This window comes from Bos taurus, chromosome 17 (assembly GCF_002263795.3).
Source record: "Bos taurus isolate L1 Dominette 01449 registration number 42190680 breed Hereford chromosome 17, ARS-UCD2.0, whole genome shotgun sequence".
NCBI lineage: Eukaryota > Metazoa > Chordata > Mammalia > Artiodactyla > Bovidae > Bos > Bos taurus.
The window spans coordinates 15,814,544-15,834,104 of record NC_037344.1 but is presented as its reverse complement, the minus strand read 5'-3'; the positions used below and the strand labels follow the sequence as shown (position 1 = coordinate 15,834,104).

The 19,561-nt window shown below is 38.1% G+C and overlaps 1 protein-coding gene across 4 annotated transcripts in view; it reads right to left on the bottom strand.

The window, feature by feature from the left end:
• Window positions 1-4,107: 4,107 nt before the first annotated feature.
• Window positions 4,108-19,561, bottom strand: part of INPP4B (inositol polyphosphate-4-phosphatase type II B) — a 455,375-nt gene continuing 439,921 nt past the window's right edge. For 2 of the 4 annotated variants that reach the window (XM_024977564.2, XM_059876248.1), the window contains one exon: window positions 10,061-11,459. In XM_024977564.2, the coding sequence (XP_024833332.1) occupies window positions 11,285-11,459 (175 nt within the window). In that variant the 3' untranslated portion in view covers window positions 10,061-11,284. Of the gene's footprint in view, window positions 10,026-10,060; window positions 11,460-19,561 lie in introns of those variants that run through there. The other 2 variants (XM_024977565.2, XM_059876249.1) reach the window with 2 other exon arrangements.

Sequence of the window (19,561 nt, the reverse complement as noted above, 5' to 3'; positions counted from 1 at the left end):
TAAACTTAAGGCACTTTGATCTCCTGCTTGGAACCTTGTGATTTCTTCTAACTGCACATAAAACAGAACTTAAATCCTTTTCCCATAACTTTAATCTTGCATTCTCCGTGCCCCATACTCCGTGGTTCTGGCACTGGTTTTACCACACTTTTTGTCTCTATCTTCCTTTGGTTGGATAATTCTCCTCCTTTACAGCTTGACCACCTTTTATAAATCACCTACACCATTATTCTCTGTCAAAATTCCTAGATCATTTACTTCATATCCTACAGATCACTCATAATCACTTATTGTCACTGTTTGGCTTTATTTTTGTCCACCTTCATCACTAGCCTGGACTGTCAACTTCATGAATTTTAGACCCATGTCTCTTATCTACTCCTAAACACCTGGTATCCACCTTGTCTGCCAGCTACACAGACATTCAAAGTATCTTTTGGTTGGTTGTTTGAAGATTCTTTGATGTGGGCCTTTTTAAAAAAGTCTTGTATTGAATTTGTTATAATATTGCTTCTGTTTTACGTTTTGGGTTTTTGGCTATGAGGCATGTGGGATCTTCGATCCCTCACCAGAGATCAAATCTGCACTCGCTACATTGGAATGTGAAGTTCTAACCACTGGACTACTGGGGAAGTCCCTGCAAAGGATCTTTTGAATGAATGAAAGATGGAAAAAATTAATATACAAATGAATGAATGGATGGCACAGGGTATGTTACAGAAGAATTTGAATGGTGGAGACTAATTCCATTTAGAGTTATATGAGAAAATTGCTTTAGAATAAGAGACATAGGAAATTCCACTTTGAGCAATAGCTTTGGAAATGGTGAGAAGAAAGGAAATAGCCTCAGAGAAAACTTGGGAGAAAATCTGGGTGTCTGAGTGTGTGTGTGTGTGTGTGTGTGTGTGTATGTGTGTGTGAAAGACACACAAACTCCTAGTGTATATATGTATGGGGGATAAACTGCAGGAGATAGATAGAAAATAAGCCTTGGAAGAGAAGATAAAGATATTCCAAATTGTGGATTTCACTGAATATCAAACTTCATTTAGTTTGAACAGAACTATGGTCATGAAGGTGCATGAAGAATGCACGTCAAGAAAATAGCTGTGGCCATGAAAGGGGGAAGTAGAAGATTTGAGAGATATGGCGGTAACATGGACAGACCTTAGTGACAAATGGAATATTATATGTCAACAGAGATAGGAGACTTAAAGCTGATTCAAGCTTGTCAACCTTTGTGACAAGGATACAGATTCTGTTAGCAGAGACAGGAATCCAGGGAGTGCTCTGTGTAAACTGGGAAGATGGCAATGATATTAAATATATCATAAACCATATACATACAGAGATAGGCAGCAGCTACCTGGAAAAGGTGGTGCTGAATTCCACCTGAAAAATCAAAGACAAATAAGTTAATGAGCAACAAGTGCTACAAAGAAAAATGTATTGAATAAGTTCCATAGGCTGAGGGCATCAACCAGAGTTCAGTGCTTGAAATGGAATCCTGTCATCTTTAACAGAAAATAATACACTATATGCAATATGGGGAATTTGACATTTATATTATCATTGGAAAGGTTAGAGGAACTTCTTGTCAGAAGAGGATTCTCATCAGGTTCCTGACATCAAGCCCCTTTGACCCAGCCTTCAGGAACCACACCAGCCCATAGGTTAGGAAAATGCTATTGCTATGGCGGTCACCATGCTGAAGTTACAGTCATTGCCATTGGCAAGCTGCAGAATTGACAACAGATGTGGGAGTCCAGCTGCACTAACTCTCCACTTGGATGTGTCTGGGAGCCCACTTAGGTTCACAAGAGGTCAACACTTGCCATCTCTTGCCGTCTTCCTTCTACTTTCCTGATGTGGCATTGGTAGGTGTCATTGGCAGAACCTGTAGGATGCCCTGAAGTCTCATGGGATGCGAGCTGAGGAAATGTAGTTTTTAGTCTTCTGGACCTTATGTTCCAGCCAGTGGGATTTCAGGGGCCTAAACCACAGTGGAAATGGAGGCTGAGGGCCAGCAGAGAAGACCCAGCACAGCGAGCATGGGGCATAGGGCTAAACATACGTGTTCTCACTCACTTTTCATTGAGAAATACTGTGTTAAGTCATACTGTTGAGACAGGTCTGGGATCTGGGACCCTTTGCTGCAGTGGTGCAATGCTTGGAGCTGGACACAACTCTCCACAAACAACAAACTACAAAGAAATTGTATGGGACTAAAAATAACTGTGCATGCACAGTTAGGACAAATTTTGAACAAAGATACAAAGATTCCAAAATACCCTACTACCATTTTCAAGAGTCTGGAGCAAAAGCAGGGTACCGCGCATGCCCACTGCACTCAACATCACCAGAGGGGTGGGCAAAACACCTAAGCCACCCCTCCAGCCAGCCCCCTGGACACACCCCTATCCTCACACGATATGAGAAACAAGCTCAACCCCTCTGAGGAACAAGCAAGCAGAACATGTTGTTTGCTCCAGCTCCCCCTTGTTGCAGTGAGGGCCCCAATAAAGCCTTGCCTGAATTTGTCTGGCCTTTGATCAATATATTGATTAAGGAGGCCAAGAACCCTGGTCAGTTAACATTATAACCCTCATTTTACAGATAAGGATCTGAAGGCAGGGAAACATTAAGTAACTTGACGTATGTCTGCATTTAACAAAGTAGGGGAATCAGATTTGCATCCAGGCATTCGGACTCAAAAGCCCACATTCCTTAGTCCTGTCCTAGAATTTTCTCCTTAGATTGAAGACCTCAAAGGAGCACATTTTGAATGAGAAAAGAACAATACTGAGTGCAGACCTTTGGGCAATCCTTCAATGTAGGAACCAAGCAGAGGAAACAGATCACTTAAATTCAAAGGTGCATTATCACCAAGAATGTGGTGGCTTATGATCGGTTTGAAAACTGAGAAGTTATTACTCTAGGCAAGAAGCAGATCACCAGCCTCACTGCTATTGTTTAATTCTGAAATGAAGGGCTATAGCAATAAACTTATGGCTTAGGAGAGAAAGGAGCCTTTGGTAGCTCAGTGTCATATTCTTGGTATTCTATCCCAGTGTGCTTTCCTCTCTCATTTTAACTTCTCAGTTAAAATTTATTTAATAATCTGTTCTTGGGTCACCCTTACTCATCAGGACCGTTGAGAGAACAGAGAACTCAGTTTTTGTTGTTATAGGGAGCCACAGAAGCATGACCATATGGCTACTTTGGATTTTATGGTTGCTGGCTGAACACGCTCCAACTATATCCATCTACCCTCCCAACTTCCCTCTCGATAGCTCTGGAACATATTTTCTGAGTCCCTTGTACTCTGACTTCATGTGTGTATGTCATTTACAACACTCAAGGAACTTTTGCATGGGTGTTAGAGACAGAAGAGTATTCTTACTTCACTCATGTTACCCTACCGGTTTTATGGCAGGTAGCATTTTGCTATAATTTGCTATGAATTGTTTCACCGTGGAGCTACGTCTAGTATTGTTCCTGATCAGATGTAGAAAGACACATTAGTATGAACATGTACTGATGATAATGACATTAGAGTTTCTTGCTACAGGATCAGATATGCTCTTGAATTCTCCAGATGGTAAAACTCCTTTCTTTCTTTACGTGTAGTCAACACGTAAAGTTGTTAAACTTTTTTTTTTTTTTTGCTATAACATGGAATTAAAATTCTTTGGGATTTACCTTCTACTATCAACTGCTATAATGAATTATAATTGATAAGATCCAAAGAGCCAATAAGGAAAAGTTATCTTATGTGCTCAAAAGACTAATATAATCAGGATTGCAAAGATCAGTGATTTGCCCAAAGATGAAGCATCTGGTTCTTGCATCTTTTAAAATTATAGTTGATTTTAGTCCCATAGAACAGCAACCCTGAAAGATGCATTCTGCTATTAATAGTTACTAACCTAGGATCAATGTAAAATTTGCACTGCAATTACACTTCATCAGAAAATTAGTCTATTTTCTTTGAAATACTATTTAGGCTATGCTTCTGCTATTTCAATAAAGTTTTAGAGATTTCTACATTGACAAAAATGAAAAAAAATGTATAATTTGATATTTGAAATGAAAAAGACAGAAACATAAAAAATAAAAATCACATTTATTAAAAAAATATACACACAATGTACAATGAATATGGTTTACATAGAATAATAAAACAAAATGATATTTCTTCAAATGACAATATAAAGTGATCTAACCTATTTGTGCCTCATTTCCTAGGACTACACATTATTGGTTGACCTGGAATATATATTTAACATTAAAAGAAAACAAATGCAGATGTTTCAGCTAAGTACCACAAGAATCTGAAAATCACATATTAGGTTAAATAAAATAATAAAATATCCACAAGAGGGTATGTGTACAAAGGATTGCACATGTGAAGTGAAATGGGAGTGTCTATACAGTTACAGAAATGTGGCATCTGCCTTTTAAAATTTGAAAGCTCTCTGACATGAATAGTGATATAAAAGCATCATAAGAGCTACTAATATGTAGATAACATAGCAATCTTGCTAATATTTGAGTCAATACTGCCTGCCAGTCAATAAAACTGCACCAAGTCATCAGTAAAGATGTACTGTTGAGTTGTGCCCTTGTATGACCTTAGAGTATTCTGATAATTTAGGAAGACTGTGAATGTTTCATACCATGAGTATGAAAGTGCAACATCTTAAAGACTAAAAGATAAGTGGCTTCGTGGTAAGGAATCCACTGCAATGCTGGAGTTGCATGAGACATCCCTAGGTCAGGAATATCCCCTGGAGGAGGAAATGGCAACCCACTCAAGTATTCTTACCTGAGAAATCCCATGGACAGAGAAACCTGGTGGGCTACAGCCACGGGATTGCAGCGAGTTGGGCATGACCGAGCCACTGAGCACAGCATGAAAGGTAAGCAACATATGGTTTATCAGGCAACAACACTTGTAGTAGGTCTTCTCTCCTTTAATGTTCAGTCTCTCTGGGTACTATACTGAACTGTGAGTCATGTTCTCCTTTTTAAATTTAAAATTCTGACTATTCATGCAATCTATAAAAGTTCATGCTCAGGAGAGCCGATGGCACGTATGTATTTTAAGTTAATACTACCTTGCAATGTTTTCCTACCTCCTTGATACTAATACTCAGATATGATTTGTTTCTTTGACATCAGAAATGCTTTAGATTTCCTCTTACATGCTTAGAAATAAAACTAAGAATGTTTAATCTGCACTATAACTCAGAAAGAAAAAACCCAAATTTCCATACCTTAACTTTATACCTAATTGGCCTGCCATATTTTATCTAAAACATTAACTGCATTTTTCTATTCTTGAAGTTTTTGCTAGAGATAACATCTGTTTGGAAAGTTGTAACTTAAATTTCTTCCAAAGAAACAAAAGATCTAATACATTGGTAGTTTCTTTATAAAGTAACGAAACATAAATATGGAGGGGAAAAAAGCAAAACTCTTGCAGATTGCAGCTGGGCTAAATGCATGTGGATTCTGTGAATTTACCTAAAATTGTCAATCTACTATACAACTCTCAGCAAATTATTCTCTTCAGTAGCACATAATCTGTAAAGCCTCTAGCTATTAGAGATGCCTTGTGTTCAATATATTTGCTTTACTCTGCAACTGCTGATCACAGTTTTTCTCAGACCAGTTTCTTAAACCTGTGATGAAAGTTGATTTATTTCTCAAAAGATTATAAAAGGTGGCCTGTATGTTGAACTAAACCACTGATAGACCATCCTGTTTGGAAATCAAACACCTAAACATCTGTGTGATTTTGCATGCTGCCAGAGTTTAATTTATTTAATCTAACAGTTTGGTTTCCAGTTGAACTATATTTATTAGAATCTGGGCCTGATAGTATGTTACTGCTTTTCCAGCTTTTAGCAAATGCTAAAACTATAAACTTAAAAACTGATATTGAAGTGCATTTTTAGTGATTTTCTAATTAGGCTAACATTTCCCTGAATTTTGCCTGAAGTTGTTATTGCTTACACAAAAGCTGCCTTGCTGAGATTTCCCTTGCAGAACATCATAGAGAGATAATTTTTATCTATTTATTTTTAAAAATTTCACTTTTTGGCCACATAGCGGGGCATTAGTTCCTTGACCAGGGATCCAATCTGTGCTCTGCGAATTGGAAGCATTGAGTCCAGTGGAGTGGAGCAACTGGGCCACCAGGGGAGTCCCCAAGAAATACATTTTTAAATGAATTGTTAGGACTGTTTTAAATATGAATAAACATAAACAGCAAATATTACTTATAGTCTAACAGGAGTCTTTAAAGAGGGCATAAATCAAGACAAAACTGTAGCCATCTGAAGGTGACTGCACTTGGTATCATTTTAATAATTTAATACTGCTTCCAATTATTGATTATTTTCTGGAGAAAAAGTGATGGTGGCATCCAGTTTTGTGCTGGTCAATGCTTAACAAGTGGTTTTCCAGGAATTCAAAGTATGGGTTGGTAGCATTTGGCAGTTTCTGGGGTGTAACACCCACCATGGTCAATTTCAAGCTACCTATGTGATGTTACTGCATGCAGAGTCAGGAAGTGAGGCCCAGTTAGTACATTATAAATATCATGTTTCCACTGGACAGATACAACTGGCATAAATAACCTCAGCAGCAGGTATAAATAGTATAATACAGTAAAATATTTAGGCTTCATTAAGCTTTGATGATCATTTTTAGTAAGATTTATTCAATTGTGTTCTGTAATTTAATATTTAATGATGGTTGTGTTTTGAAAAGTGGCTTACAGAATTTAATGGTCAAGTATTGTGAGTCAGGACCAGCCAGTTTCTAGCACACCATTATTATTCTCCTCTCAGCACCTAGCAGACTTTCCATAAGAGGGGCTTGGGTTTGCTTGGGAAGAAAAGCATGAATCTTCTCTCCCACTGTCTTATTCTAGGCAAAATACCATACTTAGTTGAGAGAAAAAAGGGAAGTATCTCCCACCCAGATGCTTACTTTTAAGACCTCACATCCTACAACAAGAGGTCATAGTCTTGTAAAGACTGGAGCTTAATTACCTGGCGTCCTGCTCTCACTGGGCAGCTGGTCATTTCAGTACAAGCTGTCAGCAGGATCAGATAGCTGCTCTGACTCATGGGAGTACTGGATTGACCAAACTATTTACATCAAAGGATTGTTTGGGCAGGGTGTTGATAAAACCCAAGGTAATAATGACAAGAAAGAAACAACCGCACAAGCAATAAATGCAAGGGTACATCTAAAATACACGTCTGCTTCAATAAAATATTTCTAACTTTTACGTTCAGCGGTTCTGCAGAACATTTTTCAGGCTCTGGATCTTTGGTCACTGGGTCAAACATACATAGGATTGCACTTTCCCTTGCTTTTAAGTACGTTTTCTGTAGGACTCTGTAAATAGCTAATCCTGAAGTGTTATCTACTTTTGATGACATCAGAGGGCAAACGTGTTTTTGAGCAAAAAAATTTATCTTGTTTGGAAATGTTTTCTTGGTTCAGTGTCTGGCTCAACGTGATCTCTTAAAACAGAATGACTGGTGCATCTTTTAGATGAAAATGGAAGCAGAAGAGCATGACTGAGCCCGTGTTTGTGCAAAAGAGCTTTTAAAACTTTTAGTATAACATTTTCTCTTTGATTTAGAAAGGTTTAGTAATTTAAGAAATAATGAAGTAGTTTTCCAAGGATACTTGAAATATCTCTCAGGAAAGGGGTGACATTATTGTCGCTACAAAAAAACATTTGCTTGATGAAATCTACTTTTAGAATATGAACAAATATAGGTTTCCAATAGGGGAATGCAGAAAACTGTTAATAATAAATGAGAAAATACATTACCTCCATTTGTATTACAGTAAGTTCTACTCTTTGAGAACTTCTATAATAGTACTTCATAAAAAAGAAAAAAAAAAAAAAACTTTGAAATGTCTTCCACAAATAGAAAACCCTACTGTTGGTTTTCTGGTTAATAAATATTCTTTCCATATTTGAATCAAGAGGTTTCATTTTAAAAAATACAAAAAAAACACACTATTGTTCATAAGAATATTTAGAAGATGATAAATCACTTAAGGTAACTTGGAACTCAAGACTGCCATCTGATATACTGAATGTGGCTTCACAGTTACTCAAGGGAATCACTGTCATACCAACTGCTTTACCTTAAACCAATGGGATAATGAAAATAACCACAAATCCTACCATTTTTAAATGAAACTGAACAATTCAAAGATTATATTTACTCATTGAAATTGAGAATGAGGTATAAAGGAGAACAATATAACCTGTCCATGAATATATCCACAGCACACAGCATCTTTTCATGAAAAAGGCTGTAAATATTTTGACAACTGCCTCAAGTATAATGCCCACAAGTCCTTAACTAAAATAACAGATTGACAATTCTAGCATTAAAAGCCTCAGAGGGTTATTTAAAATTGCAGCAATTTGAAAAGCCCAACATGAGCCTAGAGATCTGTTTGGAATCTTCATTTCAATAGGTATCTATATTGAGAAGCTATCATATCAGCTAGGAAAGCTACAGATGATTTGTTGAATGTGGTCATTGCTAAGAGGTGTCTAAGTAACAGGTCTTTGGCATTTCCAAGGGAGACTGATGCTCTGGATCGCATGCTCCTCTGATGAGAAAGGAAAGCATATAAATTCTTAAATTAGGGAGAAAATAAATGTCATTTGTTTAGAACTTTGTACTTTAAGTTTCAATTACAGCAATACATGCCAAGGCCTATTTAACTAGTATCCTTCCCAAATTTTCATGTATATATTTAGGGTGGCAATTTACAGATCAGATAAGCTACAAGGTAAGAAGGGATTGTAACCAGGGTTCTAAAATCATCCAGCTGAGTAAGTGGGGGCATATCTTCCTTGTACTTTAGCCATTTATAATATTTATAACGTTATACATGAGGATCTCTAAGGCAATGTCTGATTTGTAGTTTTAGGAAACTTATGGTGTTATTTTACCAAGTAAGGGCAAATTTGAAATTCAGTTTAGGAGAAATAATTGTTTTGGTTTATCATTAATTATGGTAGCATAAGTTTTAAAAGGTTCATTCACATATACTAATCTATGCCCGGCAATGCATAGTTACATCGATTGATTGATACATATTAAGATAAATGCTAGAAAACACCTCAAAGATATTTTACAGTCTTTCATGAACTTGACTACATGAAGTTTAGGCTGATGGGGCAAATCAATCCAAGTCAGAGTTTTGAAAAGATACCATGTTTTCAAAAAGTATTTTTATTGCTTTATTAACACTGTCCATCAACATTTTTAGGAGGACCAGTCACACCTTCTCAGGATGACAAAGTCTTTACAAACACATAGGAACTGCTTCTGTAGTCAGGTTCACAAGTTAACACTCCCTAATTTCCATTCACTAGAAAAATATTTTTAAAGCCCACAAATGGGCTCTCAGCTTGTATATGAGAAAAGATGGGAAATATCTCAAAGCCTCTCTCCTTGACACTCTCCTATCATCGCTTTGGAGTGGAGAATGCCACTCTCTGAATCACCTCCAGAGCCCCTGAGGCAACTTAGGTTTTCTCAGAATGTCTTTCATTAAAAATCCCGTGAATGAAATGTACACTTTTTGAACTGATCTCAACCAGCAAGAATCAATACATAGAAGCTTGGAACTAGAAACACAATATGATTTAAGATTTGTTTAATGGATTTCTTTCAGAGTCATATGCTGATAACTAACTCAAGAAATCCTTAGATTTGGGTGAACATTCCTGATCACCCCCCTCCACAAATTCATGACAATGAAAACAGAAAAACGGTGGAGATTTTCCAACGGAAGCGTATTTGTGTTCCTGTTTATTTACATGTTGGTAAACTTAGGTGTCAGCTTTTCCATAAGTCCCCTCTGGAGGTCTGTAGTACTTGGGGAAAGCCATCAGCTGTAGCATGTTGAAAGCATACTTCCTGCATTTGATATTCTTCAGTACATTTTCTATGCGGCATCCTTCTCTGGTGAAAGGGAAAAAGCACAACTTCATGAAACACAGAATAAATAAATATGCTTTATTTGTTCAATGCAGAGTTGCAGCAACAGTCCAAGAAAAATAACAAAGATTCAACTCTACATTTTTTTTTTCACAAATGATGATACATCTTACAAAATTAAATCCTAGGCCAGGCCCAATACCATTATTGCCCTCGGAAAAAAGATGAGTAGAGTCCCTTTGCTCTTAACATATATTTAAGGTTTAATAAACTCTTTAAATATAATTTGATCCACAATACAGCTTCATTTTCATTTCATAAATATATCTGCCTTTTTATAACTTTTCCACAAATGAATTTCTCAGTCTCTTTAAAACACATGAACATCTACATGTAGCCCTAAGGATGTAGGTTCTAGGAATAAGGCATTTAATTAAGTCTGGCCCTATAGATTTTTAAAGGAAAGTTTCATCTCTATTTGACTGCATTATTTTAGCTGTGCAACGAGGAGGAAAATGGCTTTCCAAACAGCCTGGTCCAAGTCTCAGCTTTATCAAGAGGAGTGCTTGTGTACAGATAGTACAAAAGTCACAGGTGCTGAAAATGGGGCATCGAGACACAAACAAGACTTGGTTAAAAAGAATAGAAAAGTACACTGAAAGCCAAATCAACCCAAACCATAGTTACAAATGGATTCATTTAATTACAAAACAGAAATAGCCATTCTCTCCAGAAAGTTACTTGACAGAAAAAAGGTTAACTGCAGCAAAGAAATCACAGAACTAACAGGTTAGAGAAATCCAACAGAGGGTTCTATCAGCTGACGGCGACAGTGGGATCAGCACAGTGGAAATCGAGTCTGGATGGAAGGAACCTCCCACATCTGTAGGACTTGTCTCAGGGGTCCGGGGTGTTGTGCAAATTCAGTCTTAATTTCTTTAAATAAATGGAAATGGGAAGAGGAATAGGAGGTGCAGAACTTCAAGCTTTCAGGATTCTGTTCTTTGTCTTATTCCAAAGACAGGAATTTAAAAATTCTTCTTGAGCTAGTTAACAGTTGGGAAATGCTTTTCCATGAACAAAAAGAGCGAAATAATTCACTTAATGCATAGTACTTCTTTTCTTTTAGCTTTTAGGAAAAACAAATAAAACACAATTCAAACATTTGTTTGTTCTTTTTTTTTTTAAATTCTGTGAATCTGAAAATGTAGAAATTACAGCATTGTCCCCATAATTTAAAGTCCATTGTCAGTTGTAGAAAAGAAAGGAACGCAACATAAAACTTATTGGTATTTGGCTAAAAGTAATGCAAGACTTAAAATAAGCCACACAACTAGCAGGTGTGAGCTGACAAGCAGCAAGGCGACAGGATAGAAGTGTCGAGAAGTTGGCTTGTTATCAGTTAGACAGCCTGTTTCAGGATCGTCAGATTCATTCAGTGCTCCCTGGGTTTGTCTGCTGTTAAACAGGGAGGGGGGCAAGGAGTTAGGGGAGAAAAGAAAATAGTATAGCATTCACACAGTAAAGAAACTCAACCTTAGATATCCTGAAATACAACACATTATCTTATATCATACAGACGTTTCAGATGAAGTTCTAACGCTAAATAGACCCAAATGCATCCTGTGTACTTTTTCTACCTGGACTACAGTGACAAATATATTAAAAAATGAAGATTCTTTTTGCTTTTTGTGCAGAAAGGAAGAGAGAGATGCTACGATATATTCACGTGGGGCAAATATATATTTTGCCCCAAGGAAAAATTCAAGAAGCATAACAGCACCGATAGAGAACATGACATGGATTAAACTAAAGTATGGATCAGGCCATAAAAAATAATCTGATAAATCAATACATCTTTGGAAAATGAAATGAGAAACACAGTATGTAGTGAAGGAAACAGATGTGTTTGGCACATTCAAACACACCACCTATTGTTTCTGTACCTATATAATGTATTTAAAGTTATAAAAATGATTTATGGAAATGGCTTGGTATTTTAAATGAATTAAACACCTGACATGTCATCCTTGCCAGCCATAAGATTAGTTTAACAAAACCTGACTCAGCACCCTTCCATTGGTTCAGCTCATAAATTATGTTGTCTCCCGCTTATCTTCCTAAAATGAGGCCAAATATATTTCCTATAGACTCCTGAGCTTAAAGGAGATTCATATTTGCAGAGTGACATGTCAAAAAAGAAAAGATTCTAAATTTCCAGGTTGTGTGTTTTCTGTGTAAGTGAAAAATGAGCATTTGTAATTGGGCTGAAATGCAGTTCCAATTATGCCGTATTTGAAACATGCCATACTGATGTGAGCTGAAAACACAAATTCTTTTCTATGGTATAGTTCATCAGTATTCAGAGTATTCAGACTTTCAGTCACTCAGTTGTCAAGGCATTTTTGATCTCTATCAGCTCCTCCAGGTTTTAAAGCAGAAAAACAGGGGTTGCTCAGTCTATGAACAGTGCTCTGTATGCAAAGGTACCTTCTAAACAAGCCCCTTGCCATCCATGACCCCTTTCAACCAGTGGCAGCCTGAAAACCCCCTACACTGAGATTTTTGACCTGGTGTCCACTAGAACCAGTGGCCACATGTGGACAAACAGCAGTCTTGATGATTTTCAACAGTGATCTGCCTCCATTTAAATCAGTCATGCTGGGCTGGGTTCTAGTGTTCCCTTGTTGGGTGAAGACCTACGGGTTTTGTAGGCAGTGACAAAGTGAACTACTCTTATCTGGAAAACGAGTAGTTTATTGTGTGAAATGGAGTACTATTTAATTCCTATTGTCAGTGGCACTTGGTTACTTGTTCAACTTTGTACTGCTTACTAGGTAGGAAATATGTAGTAGATTTTAAAGTATGGATACTCCCCCACCTTTATCCCTTGGTATCCACATGTGGGGACGGGAGATTGGGATTGACATATATGCACTCTTGATACTATGTATAAACAGATAACAAATGAGAAAATACTGTATATTCCAGGGAAGTCCACTCAGTGCTCTGTGGTGAACTAAATGGGAAGGAAATCCAAAAAAGAGAGGAGATATATATATATATATATATATATATATATATGTACAGCTGATTCACTTTGCTGGACAACAGAAGCTAACATGACATTGTAAAGCAACTATTATTCAATATACATTTGTGGGAGGTGGGAGGGAGGTTCAAGAGGGAGGGGACATATTGCACACTTATGGCTAATTCATGTTGATGCATGACAGAAATCAACCAATATTGTTAAGCAATTATTTTTCAATTAAATTTAAATAAATTAAAAAAATAAGATATGAATACCTTTGAATGTGACTAACAAAAGCTTTCTTGTCCAATATTATTTCTCTAATATCATCTTTACTAACACTTACTCCTGTCCACTATTAAGATGAAGGTTATCTGTGGCAAATTAACTTTGCTAAAACCTTGGTTCCTTTCCAATGATTCTTGTTAAGAGAAAAGTACAGGGTCTCATGTATCATTTACCTATTATCTACTATTATCTATCATAATATAGATATTACATTCTGATTACAAATTAAGGTTAAATATTAACCTCAGTCTCCAGCTGAGGCACAGACAACTGGTCAACAAGGAAGTTGAAACAATCTTGTAACAGTCTTTACTTCAAATACAAGGGACTCATTCATACCAGATGGCTTTTTTTCCCTACAATTGCCAGGGCACATTTATTATCTTCCAAGTCTTCTTGTTAAATATGCCTTCCAAGTCAAAGTACCACCTTAAAAGACTGGGTTCTTTTGAGGGGTAGTTTTATAATTGAATTAATTTGTTGCTTACTAATTTTAGTCTCAGGAGATTAGAATAATATATTAAAAATGCCTTTGACATAGTCTTTCTATTCTTCAGCTGAAAGCAACATAGCCTATAAGGCTGCCACAGCATGTAGAGCTTGAGGCCCTGACTATGTCACCCAGTGGGTACAGATGCTCTTGGGGCTGCTTTCCTGCTTCCTGCTAAGAACAGCACAAATGTTTATTTCTTCAGGGCCACAAATGAATTTTTCAGCACTCTGCAAGTGTAAATGCAAAGGATGTGCTAAGTAATAATATTAGTAATTTCCTCCCTGGGAGATTATGACAAATAATTAATTAGTGGCTGCCTGGTATGGCATCCTGACAACCCAGTGTCATTAGCTTTAGCCATCAGTGACGGGTAGATCACCATGGAAGCAAATCACGATGGCGTCTCCACTGAAAATGTGACATGATGAGACATTTAAGGGCAGTTACTGAATCTGCAGGATAGAAAATGATTTTTTTTTTTCTTCAAAGACCTGTCAAAGCAATCACTTAAAATAGAAACAAGTAAAAATGCATCTCATTCTTAAACACATCACTGCCTACATGAGGAGACATTTCCTTAAATAAAACCCAATGTGCGTGACTTGATGATATTTGGTTATTCCCCCTCTTTTCTATCACTGATTACTGCTGTATCCTAGATCACAAGGCTGACAAGTCCCCCACTACAGGTATCCTCTCAAATCATTCAGACCTCTGAAAATACAAGGTAGAGTCTTCTTATCTCCCCCTGCTGGGTAATTATTCATGAATAATGTTGCTATTTGATATTTTATTCCTTTAACCACTGTAGCTCTTCAAGCTCCCCCAAAGGAAAATTAGCAATTAAAACTGAATTGAAAAATCTTTCCTTCTGACCAGAGAGCTGATTTCCTCCCATGCTAAAATGAGACCATTTCATGTTTAATTACATTCAAGTTTGGAGTTATAGGCATAGCATCTTGAAATGATGAGCCAAGATTTTAGAGCCAATATCTCACTGGGCTTTATTTGAGTCCACATTCATCTGATAAATTGATCTAAATAGAGCACCATGTTTCAGCCTCTAAAATGTTGGATTGTGTCAGATTTTAAACTGGCAGACCTGTGTAGAGATGAATATAATGTAGGTCTTTATCAATAAGAGATTTGAGAGTGGTATCTACATCATAGAACAGGAGATTCTCAGACGCTAAGTGACTTTAAGAAGTCTTCAAGTTGAATTATACATAGATGAGAAAATAAATTTAAAGCCTTTGCCTAGGCTTCGACAACAGTAAGTTGTAAGAAAAAGGATCCTGAGAATGTAGTTTGCCTAGTTCACACTGCTTATATGATAGTCTGGTAAAATAAGGGGAGAAGGATTTTTTGCTTGCAGTTTAGATTTAGATCCAGTTTTAAATATAATGACTCAAAATACACTTAGATGTCAAATTACCAAAACTTTCCAAAAATTTAGCTTATAATTAGAATATGGAAAGTATATTTCCAGGACTTCTTTTTTTAAAAAATACTGTGCTATTGTTTAAATATGGGGGGGGGGGTGTTTTAATAAAAGAATATCAAGGTTGCGATAATTTCCACTGGATTAGAAGCAAGACTGGGCTTCTCACAGGGCACTAGTGTTAAAGAACCTGCCTGCAAATGCAGGAGAAGTAAGAGACATGGGTTGGGAAGATTCCCTGCAGGAGGGCATGGCAACCCACTCCAGTATTCTTGCCTGAAGAATCCCATGGACAGAGGAACCTGGTGGGTTATGGTCTATGAGGCTGCAAAGAGTCAGACACAACTGATGTGACTTAGCATGCACTCAGAAGCAGGATTAGCTTTTGTAGCCACTGAATCCTCAGAAACATTTAAAATGCTTTCTTCATTTTAACTGGATTTCAGAATCTAATACAAAATACATGTCATCCACAGGAAAAAGCCCTAAATTAGGAAATTTCTCAGAAGACATAAGACTATCTCACTGTTTGGAGTGTCCAGATCATAGAATGTTTTCAATAATCATAGACAAGTTTGCTATAAAAGAGAGAGCAGTGTTAAGTGAAATCACAGTCAGAGGAAGCAAGAGTCCTTGGTATAGGACACTGCATGCATTTCTGGATGTGACATGCCAAGGGGAGGGCTATTGTGAACTAGACGATGCCAGAGCAAGGTCACCAGGGAAATGATAGTGGGCCTGGAAACCTGGCAAAACAGAAAAGACTAGGGGCAATCGGAAAGGATTTCATTGGCTTAGAGAAGAGGGACATTTATGGTTAAGTGGTTGTTGATTTCAGATAGTCAAAGATTCAATCGTTTAAAGTCTGGGCAAACTGCAAAGCAATGGAAGTGTCTGAAGTAAGGAAAGAGATCTCCATGTATCATAGCCAATCACGTGACAGCTACTGTATAGATATTACAGTAAGTCTCCAACATAACCAATGAGCTCCATTCTGAGAGCATGTTCGCAAGTTCAGTATGTTGGTACATCCAACCAGGTTAGCCTAGATACCCAACTAACACAATCGACTATATAGTATTACTACTGTACTGTAATAGGTTTATAATATATTTCATACAAGTATACATAAAAAGCAAACAGACACAAAAAATAAAGAAAACAATTTTAATCTTATGGTACAGCACCTTTATGGAGAAGGCAATGGCACCCCACGCCAGTACTCTTGCCTGGAAAAGCCCATGGACGGAGGAGCCTGGTAGGCCGCAGTCCATGGGGTCGCTTAGAGTTGGACACGACTGAGCAACTTCACTTTCACTTTTCACTTTCATGCATTGGAAAAGGAGATGGCAACCCACTCCAGTGTTCTTGCCTGGAGAATCCCAGGGATGGGGGAGCCTGGTGGGCTGCCGTCTATGGGGTCGTACAGAGTTGGACACGACTGAAGTGACTTAGCAGCAGAAGCAGCATAGCACCTTTAAAAGTCCAGTAGTCCAGTACCACAGCTGGCATGCAGGAGCTGGCATTGAGTGAACAGGCAAGAAATTACTGACTACAGGAGGGAGAGGAGGTGGGAGATGGTAGAGCCGAAGGACTGTTAGCAATTGGAGACAGAGGGCAAGTTGCAATCTCACTTATGCCTGACACTGATGGCACAGGTTCTGATTGCTTGCTGGAACCAGATGGGTGTTCGCTTTTTCGCAAGTTTGCAACTTAAAGGCTCATATGTAGGGGACTTACTGTATCTTATTCATTTCTTACAAACAGTCCAATGGGTTGGTATTATTATCTCCCACAGGTTAAAAAGGATTATAAAACTTGCTTAAGCAGCAGATAGGGAATTTATATCTTCATCTTACTAATAGAAAAACCATATTGCTTTCACCTTATGATTGGGTTCCTTTCAGCACAGATTTCCTTCTACCTCTCAGAAACTGGCAGGTGCGATTTCTTGCTAGTTGCTAGATTAGATTAAGCAACCTCTAAAATTACTTTCATCTCTACCTTCCTATGATTCTTTGATTCTATTAAGACATAGAGGCACACTCTAGAGATGCTTATTTTTCTACTAATAAAATAGTTGACAGTTCAATAAGAAATAGTTGGGGTATGGGACAAAACACAAGCTGGAATCAAGATTGCTGGGAGAAATATCAATAACCTCAGATATGCAGATGACACCACCCTTATGGCAGAAAGTGAAGAGGAACTCAAAAGCCTCTTGATGAAAGTGAAAGTGGAGAGTGAAAAAGTTGGCTTAAAGCTCGACATTCAGAAAACAAACATCATGGCATCCGGTCCCACCACTTCATGGGAAATAGATGGGGAAACAGTGGAAACAGTGTCAGACTTTATTTTTCTGGGCTCCAAAATCACTACAGATGGTGACTGCAGCCATGAAATTAAAAGACACTTACTCCTTGGAAGGAAAGTTATGACCAACCTAGATAGCATATTCAAAAGCAGAGACATCACTTTGCCAACAAAGGTCTGTCTAGTCAAGGCTATGGTTTTTCCTGTGGTCATGTATGGATGTGAGAGTTGGACTGTGAAGAAGGCTGAGCACCGAAGAATTGATGCTTTTGAACTGTGGTGTTGGAGAAGACTCTTGAGAATCCTTTGGACTGCAAGGAGATCCAACCAGTCCATTCTGAAGGAGATCAGCCCTGGGATTTCTTTGGAAGGAATGATGCTAAAGCTGAAACTCCAGTACTTTGGCCACCTCATGAGAAGAGTTGACTCATTGGAAAAGACTCTGATGCTGGGAGGGATTGGGGGCAGGAGGAGTAGGGGATGACAGAGGATGAGATGGCTGGATGGCATCACTGACTCGATGGATGTGAGTCTGAGTGAACTCTGGGAGTTGGTGAGGGACAGGGAGGCCTGGCGTGCTGCGATTCATGGGGTCGCAAAGAGTCGGACATGACTGAGCAACTGATCTGATCTGATCTGATCTGATGGGGCAAAAATCAAAGAATGCAAAGAATGATAACATCGTATTTCATTTCTAAAGTCTCTTGCTCATTCTTACCTGCTTTCAGAATTAAAAAAAAATCTGACATATTTAATGTTTAGTTTCTCCCCCACATCTCTTCTTGCATTCTTCTTCCAATTTCACTCTTTTAGTTTCACAAAGTACCTAGACAATAAGAATATCTTCTTGTCCGAATGAGGAAGGCTCTTGGGACTTCCCTGGTGGTCCAGTGGCTGAAACTCTGCACTCCCAATGCAAAGGACTCTGGTTCAATCCCTGGTCAGGCAACTAGAGCCCGCATGCCACAATTATGAGTTTGCATGCTGCAACAAAGACCCTGCACAGCCGAATCAGTAATACACATAAATACTTATTTAAAAAGAAGCAAGGCTTCAAGTGGTGACACGTTCAGATAGTGTTTAACACTGCTTTGAATTTTGCAGATGCTCAGAAAAACAATTCAAGATAGCTAAAAATGTCTTATAAAAAAGTTTAAAAAGGAAAAGAGACAGAATGAATGAGTTCAAAGTATAATTGCTTCCATCAGACCATTTTCAGAGAATTGATACCAGATTTGATCTTCGAATTTTAGCAAGGGGAATATTTGGATGGGGTCCAGAAGAAATACCGTAAATGATTAAAGGGCTGAAGAAAAAAAGCTTCTGAGGAAGTGTTTAAGGTTAATTTTGTTTGGATAAAAAAGAAGGTTAATATGTGATGTGACTGCTACATTTGACTGTATGTAAGACAGTGGTAAAATCATTTTTGAGGTATTAAATTGTTTTGCTCTCTTACTAGCATAAAGCACATCTCCAGGGATTTTAGCAGTGCTGAAAGCAAGAGCGGCCTGGACTAAATAGATTTGGTGTTCTTTAATCTTACAACAGAGAATGTGTGAGGTGTCCATTGCGGAGGCAAAAGGATCTTTGAGGGTTAAAAGAGAAAAGAGAGGGAGAAGGAGAAGGAAGGGGAGGGAGGGAGGGAGGGAAGGTGGGGAGAGTGAGAGAGAGAGAGAGAGAGAGAGAGAGAGAGAGAGCAAGCACAGTGGGGAGAAGACAAAGGGACAAATGTTGGTGCTCCCAGAGGATGACACCCTGTGTGGGGAGGCAGGACCATGGAGGGCAGGGAGAAGGGGGCAGCCAGCACATGCATCAAAGGGGCTGGCCCTCCATCACTGGTCTGCTTTGCCAAAGGCTCCCTTGTTTTGAGCTTGGCTTGGATGCAAGGAATTTGAAGCAGCTTAAAGGTACCATAATGAATAGGAAGTGGGCATACCAGCAGTTGATGTACAAAATAAGACTGTGACAAGTGGAGAGCTCAAAACAATAGG